Source organism: Panthera tigris, chromosome C2 (genome assembly GCF_018350195.1).
Source record: "Panthera tigris isolate Pti1 chromosome C2, P.tigris_Pti1_mat1.1, whole genome shotgun sequence".
NCBI lineage: Eukaryota > Metazoa > Chordata > Mammalia > Carnivora > Felidae > Panthera > Panthera tigris.
The window spans coordinates 58,720,712-58,727,929 of record NC_056668.1 but is presented as its reverse complement, the minus strand read 5'-3'; the positions used below and the strand labels follow the sequence as shown (position 1 = coordinate 58,727,929).

The following is a 7,218-nucleotide window of genomic DNA, read 5'->3' as shown; positions in this document are numbered from 1 at the left end:
TCGGCTAAGGTCATGATCTCACGGCTTTGTGAGTTCCAGCCCCACATTGGTCTCTGTGCTGACAGCTCAGAGCCTGGAACCTGATTCAGATTCTGTGTCTCCCTCACTCTCTGCCCCTCCTCCACTCACATTCTGTCTCTCTCCCTCTCTCAAATATAAATAAAAATTAAAAAAATTTTAAAAAATACTTTCACAGAAACATCGAGAACACATAAAATGGACACATAAATTTAGCAATCACTGTAAGAAAAGGGGAGGAAAAGAAGAATGGACTAGTCTCAATCTGGTTCCAAAATTCTCGTGAAAGTACTCTCATTTGCCCAGCTGGGTGAGGTGCCCACCAGTGGATCAAACAACTTTAATCAGGAGGTGGATCTGGAGAAAACACTATACTCAGTCCCCATCATGTGAGGTACCCATGATGGAACAATCCACTGTGGCTAGGAGAGGAGTGGAGGCAGGGTTGCCCTGGAGAAAATTATTGTCAAGTACAGAACAAGGTGTCTCAAAAATGGGAAATTATTGATTAAAAGCCTACAATGTAATTTTAAATGTTAACCTGTTTTTTCCACATAATGATGAAATAACTTCTAATTTCTGTTTTGTAAAGCTTTTTGTGGAATTTAGTGACAACTGATTTTCTATCATGTTGTATGTAAGATGTATGAATAAACAGTGGCTGACACTCAATTTCAGTCCCTGAAGTTCATTTCATTTACTTTTCTCTGAATATCTTCTACCTTCAATGAATAGTACATTCATGGATGGAAAGCAGAGACGTTTCATACTTCCTATGGAAGGTAATATGTTTTTAATTTTTTCCTACAGGCCAGTACTAAAGGGAAAAAGTGTTGAACTTCCTTAGAAACAGGGTTGATGGGCTGGTCAGGGGGCCGGCCTGAGCCCAGTTGAAGAGTATGATGGTCTGAGTGCTGAGGTGTGAGGGACCCTGAATGACCCCAGGCCTCCTCCCCCCCGGGCAGTGCACATTCCGTCCGAGGATTATGGAGCTCTCCCTGTCAGGCACTGTGCTAGGCCATGTGGGGAACACGGGGACAAACAAGAGTAGCTAGAGCCCCACAGCGCCCTAAGGGGCTCATTTCGCGGGGGAGCCCAGATGTCAACACAGATGGCATTTGACGGAGGAGATGAGCACTCACATCAAGTGTGCTGGGAGTGTAGAGGAGAAGGCGAAGCAGCAAGGCTCTGAGAAGGCTTCATGGCAGGGGCAGCGTGTGAAATGGCTCTTAGGGGAAGAGGAGAGTTTTTGTGGACAGAGTGGTCTGTAGGCCACCCCAGTCTGCAGGAACGATGTGAGGAAAGACCCAGATATGCAGCAGTGCTTGGTGTTTTCTTTGTGAAGTGTGGGGGCGACTGAGGGGTGATAAGATGGCAAAGTGAGTCCATCTGCAAAAGAGGGCTTTCAAAGGCAACACAAGACATGTAAGTACTGTCTTCGGGCATGGAGAGGTCTCTGAGGGGTGTTAGATGGAGGGGATCACACCCGTGTCCCAGAATCCTGGACCTGCTGCAAGGTCAGGTGTGAACCGAAGAGGGGAGAGATTTGAGACGGACACAGACGTCAGGAGACTTCTGCAGGAATCCAGGTGTGTGGTGATGGGGTCGTAATCTAAGATCTGGCAGTGAGGACAGAAAGGAAAAGCCCCAAATCTCATAGGGATTGGTCTGTGTGCAGAAGGGCTGGAGGAGCCTGGAGGAGAGTCATAGACACAGGATGCAGAGAAGCTGGAAGGTGACTGCTGGTTCTGGAGCCAATAGGAGAATCCACCTGCTATCCCTCTGTGACCAGGAAGTGAAATCACGGTAGTTGATCACAGGGCTGTGAGGAGATTATATTTGTTAGACAGGTGCCAAACCCACTGAGTGTGGGGGAGTGACTGGTCACTGGTGAATTATCGCAACAGGTGTGAATAGAGAAAGAGAAGGATAAAGAAAGGGTGACTGACAGGAATCACAGAAGTCCCATCACAGGTGAAGGGGGATTGCTGGAGGGTCCTAGAGCAGAGGAAGGTGAAAGAACAGGGATTGTCCATGGTGCTTGGGATCCTCACCCTGGGAGCCACTTCTCTGGAGATGGCACCCCTATTAAAATGCATCTGATAATTTGATTAGCTAGTAATTTCTTTTAAAAGAATAGAATCAGGCCTTAAGGCTCAATAGCAGGCAAAATATTAAAACCTTAGACTGTTCAGAAGCAGAAGTGCGAACCCCTGAGAACACAAAAGAACATTCACCAGCCTCTTCCCTTTGTGGTTTCATCTTCAGCATCTTGTTTTGAGGCACAGGGATGTTCACCCACATCCCCCCTCTAGCTGTTCCTAATCAGCTAACTTCTTGCTTGCCTCCAACCTTGGCCAAGGCTCATTTTCACTGTGCACATGCTTCATGGATTTCACTCCCCTCTCAGATCTGCTGTAAAATCTGCCTGCCACCCCCCAATGGGGCACATGGATGGCTCAGTCAGTTAAGCGTCTGACTCTTGATTTAGGCTCAGGTCATGATCTTACGGTCGTGAGATCAAGCCCCATCCGGGTTCCATGCTGGTCTCGGAGCCTATGTAAGTTTCCCTCACTCCCTCTCCCTCAGCCTCTCTCTCAAAAAAGAGTAAGTAAGGAAGTATCCTCCTTGCTTCCTGTAGTTATGGGATCTTGATTGGTCTGTGAAATGCGAGGGCATGAGTCCATCATCACAGAAGAGGCAGGATACACCAAAAAAGGAGAGGAGGGATCTCAAATGAGAGTTTAGCACCCACAAGCTCCATGCACAAAACAATTTTGCCCCATCACGCTAGTTCTGCTCAATGTAAAGTGATGAGCTCCTTGCCAGTCAGCTGGGTTACAGGTGCATGGACCCTGACTTCCTTAATCCTGTCTCAGCAAACCCCTCCCGGTCAGACACCCATTATGTTGTATGTCGCAGGGCTTAATTTTGACTTTAAAGTTGGACAAAAGGAGTGAATTTATGTAATTCTTGTAATTCGAATATAGAGACGCAATCTGTGAGCAGAGTTCACAGTTGAACTGTTTGGCAGTGTACGTGTGACTCAATAGGAAGGAAGGAAGAAAGATCTGTTGATTTTACTGATTGTGATTCTCCAAAAAAAAAAAAAAAGCTTTAAAAATACCCACCCTGGGTAGTGGTGGGGTGCCCGGGTGGCTCAGCCATTTAAGCATCCGACTCTTGGTTTTGGCTCAGGTCATGATCTCATTCATGGTTTGTGGGATGGAGCCCTGTGTTGGGCTCTGAGCTGTCAGCAGGGAGCCTGCTTGGAATTCTCTGTCTCCCTCTCTCTCTGCCCCTCCCCCACTCATTATCTCTCTGAAAATAAATAAGCATTAAAAAAATGTTCAGTCTGGTCAACATGAATGCCATTTTATGCTTTTTATATTTATTTTTGTCTGAAGTGCCACCCGTAAGGATAGGCATTTAGTTCTGATATTCTTTCTTATTAGTTCTGATATTCTGACTTATTCTTTCTCCTTAATACTTAGGAGGAGAAAATCAACTCACCAATTTTTCTTTCTACTTTCTATACTAAGAAGCATGAGTTATTAGATAAATCTAATAGTCTCTCTGACCAAAACATTAGATTTAGATGATTTTGTCCATTTATTTATATTGTGTTTTCTGTTTCTTACATATCAAAACCTGCGAATCAATGCATAAATGCTTAAATATTTCTCACAATGATAATAGGTATAGTTTATCTAAGACCAAAGTATAAAGGAGAAAAATGGGTTCATCTTTGGATTAGTTTTAACATGTTATATGCATTTTGTGCAAGTTTAATTTTTTATGTAAGCCTTATATTTCTGGAATAAGATCACCAGTAAAGTCCTGTTATAGTAAAATTTTACGTAGTATGTTATGAAAAATAAACACATGAAGTACTTTCATTATTCTCTTTGTGCAGGTGTTCAGCTCACCCTTCCCTGTCTGTACCTGTGGATACAAAGGTATCCTCTCTTGCCCTCTCATCAGCTTGACAACTGTGCTGGTAACCACATGGGAAATAATCCTCAGAGACAAGCCTTCCTGCACCAGAGCCTACAGGAGAGATACAAATGAGACCAGGGCCATAAACTGTAGTGACAAGACAATATCCTGGGACTCCAGACCTGATCGGAATCCCGCCCTTCAGATCAATCCAGTGGCCATCACTCATGATGGATATTACAGGTGTGAAGTGGTCACAACTCATGGGCATTTCTATCATGGATATCACCTGACAGTGTTAGGTAAGGAGCATCGTATATTGTGGGATGTCAGATAACCAGATTTGGACTGAAACAGATGTCTCTCTCTATTCCATATCCGTGTGTTAAGACTGAAGCATTTTCCCCTGCATCTCTGCAGTGCCCCCCGACGTGACCCTGTTTCAACTTGAGAATGGAACTATCGTGTGTAGGGCAGCTGCAGGGAAGCCAGCGGTGCAGATCTCCTGGACCCCAGGGGGAGATTGTCACACTGTGGAAGAGCCACTGGGCAATGACACAGTGACCGTCCAGAGTTTGTGCCGCTGGGAGGACCACCGGGTATTTAAGGTGTCCTGCTTTGTGTATCATCTGACTGGCAACAGGAATCTGTCCATAGAGCAGAATTCTGTTAGTAATTTCAGCTTTTGTATGAAGTTTTCATTATATCAGAGAAGCTATGGAAGAATGAAAAAGGAGTGTATGGAGAATTTCACTCAAGGATAATCTCCCCAGCCTCTCTTTTATGTCCTTCTCCACCATTATGAGTTATGTCAAGAAGAATAATGCAGAATTTGGTTTAAGAAGCCATATTTTAAATGATGTTTACTTTTTAATAATTATAATAAACATGATTTAATAATTTAAGTGTACACTTCTATACAAGCAGTAAGCTGGCTTGAGTAGTGTACTTTTAAATTAATTCTTATGGTTTTAGGAGAAGGATAAAATATATATATATATATTTTAATTTTTTCATATTTATTTTTGAGAGAGAGAGAAAGACAGAGTGCAAGCAGGGAAGGGGAAGAGAGAGAGAGAGAGACAGAATCCAAAGCAGCTCCCAGGCTCTGAGCTGTCACCACAGAGCCCGATGCGGGGCTCGAACTCACTAACTGTGAGATCATGACCTGAGCTGAAGTCAGACGCTTAACCGACTGAGCCACCCAGGTGCCCCAAGAAATGTTTAAAATAAAGTCACAGAAGTGAATTTCATGAGCTATGAGATATCCTTAAACCACACACACACACACACACACACACACACACACATATATATGTATACACACACACACACACACACACATATATATGTATACACACACACACACACAGATACATGATTTTATACTTTTATGTGTATATCTATACTTATTTTCAATAAACTTTAGTTTTTAGAGCAGTTTAGGTTTACAGAAAAATGAGTAGAAATTCCAGAGTTCCCAACAACCCCTGCCCTACTACAGGAACCCCCTCCTCCCCTGCCTCCATCACTTATGCCAGCCAGGTACACCTGGGATAGTCAATGAGCCAATGGTAATACAACATTATCACTCGAAGCACATAGTTTAATTAAGGGTCACTCTAGGTGTACATTCTGTGAGTTTTGGTAACTGTGCAGATGGCAGGGATCCCCCATTGTAGTTTCACACAGAGTAGTTTCATTGTCCTGAAAGTCCTCCAGGCTTCACCTACTGCTCCCTCCCTCCACCTTAACCTCTAACAACCCCTGATCTTTTCACTGTCCCCATAGTTTTACCTTTTGTAGAATGTCATGTACTTGGAATCAGATAGAACTTGGCATTCTTGGAGCGCCTGGGTGGCTCAGTTAGTTAAGTGTCTGAATTTGGCTCAGGTCATGATCTCACGACTCATGAGTTTGAGCCCCATGTCGGGCTCTGTACTGACAGCTCGGAGCCTGGAGCCTCCTTCAGATACTATATCTCTGTCTCTCTCTGCCTCTCCCCTGCTCAAGTTCTGTCTCTCTTCAATCTCTCTCACAAAAATAAACACTAAGAAAAAATAATGTAGCATTTTTAGACTGGCTTCTTTCACTTAGTAATATCCATTTAATTTCTTCTGTGTCTTTTCATGGCTTGGCAGCTCATTTCTTATTAGTGCTAAATAATATTCCACTGTCCAGATGGACTATAGTTAAACCATATGTTTTTTGTGTCTATATTTACAGACCAGTCACCACTAAACTTAAATATTGTGTATATCACCTTCTTTGTTTTTATTATCTTGGTCATTGTGGGATCCATTTGCCTTTTGAAAATTTGCAGGTGTTGGCTGTTTTTTTCTCCCTCACCTTTATTGGGCCAGAAGGAGTCAGAAAAGGGGAACTGAAAGATGAAATTAATATGCTAACATCAACTTCCCATAATCAAGAAGCACATCCTAAATGTGTTAGATTTAGACTACTCCAAATGACAAGAGGGACTTGCTTGATTACTTAGGCATGCAAGCACAGTGAATTATGCCACTTAGGACAGGATCTTGGGAGAGATTGTGTATGCTAAATTTCTATACCCAGAAAGAAGTACAATAATTTATTTTGTGTTACATGTGTAACATATATTAGGCTTCTGTTTCATAATTCCACTTCCTTTTCCAAAATCTGGAATTATCTTGTCTATGTGTATTAACCACAAACATCATTCTTATTTCTGGTAGTTCAGTTCTGATTTACTATGGATTCTATAAAAAATGAACCACACTTGTCAATAGTATACTATTTTGTTTTCCCATTTTTAACTAAATACTGATGTTTCCTTCATTCACTCCAGCTTATTTTTATATTTTGCAGAAAATGCTAGTTAAAAAAAAAAGAAGCAACTTTAGTTGTTGAGGAGGTAAGGTAACATTAAAAAGAATATTTGCAAAAATTTAAGCCGTAAAGTCAAAATATAGCTATATAATTTTTAATTTGCCTCATATTAGTATTTTAATTCTAAAGTAAAAATTCTAATTTTATAATGCTAATATTCAGGTGTATTTATTTTGTTAATTATCGACCATGTACTCTTTATATATACCCTAAACCATATTTTCATTTTAAGAACTGTATCTTACAAAACACAGAATGTTTGCCTCATTTAGACTATAATCTTTAGAGAAACTGAATTGGTCCTTCCTTCCTCATGAAACCATCTCTAATTCTTGACTTTCCTTTTTTAATACCATCGTCATTTTCCTCTTATGTGGTCTTTATTTATATTTA

At 41.7% G+C, this 7,218-nt stretch overlaps 1 protein-coding gene across 1 annotated transcript; it reads left to right on the top strand.

Annotated features, from left to right (window-relative positions):
* The first annotated feature begins 1,462 nt into the window (after positions 1 to 1,462).
* LOC102963464 (cell surface glycoprotein CD200 receptor 1-like) lies at positions 1,463 to 4,721 on the top strand. Its single transcript, XM_042998332.1, has 3 exons — positions 1,463 to 1,540; positions 3,935 to 4,259; positions 4,378 to 4,721. The coding sequence occupies exons 1-3, from the start codon at positions 1,463 to 1,465 to the stop codon at positions 4,719 to 4,721; spliced, it is 747 nt and encodes a 248-aa protein (XP_042854266.1).
* Positions 4,722 to 7,218: the final 2,497 nt, after the last annotated feature.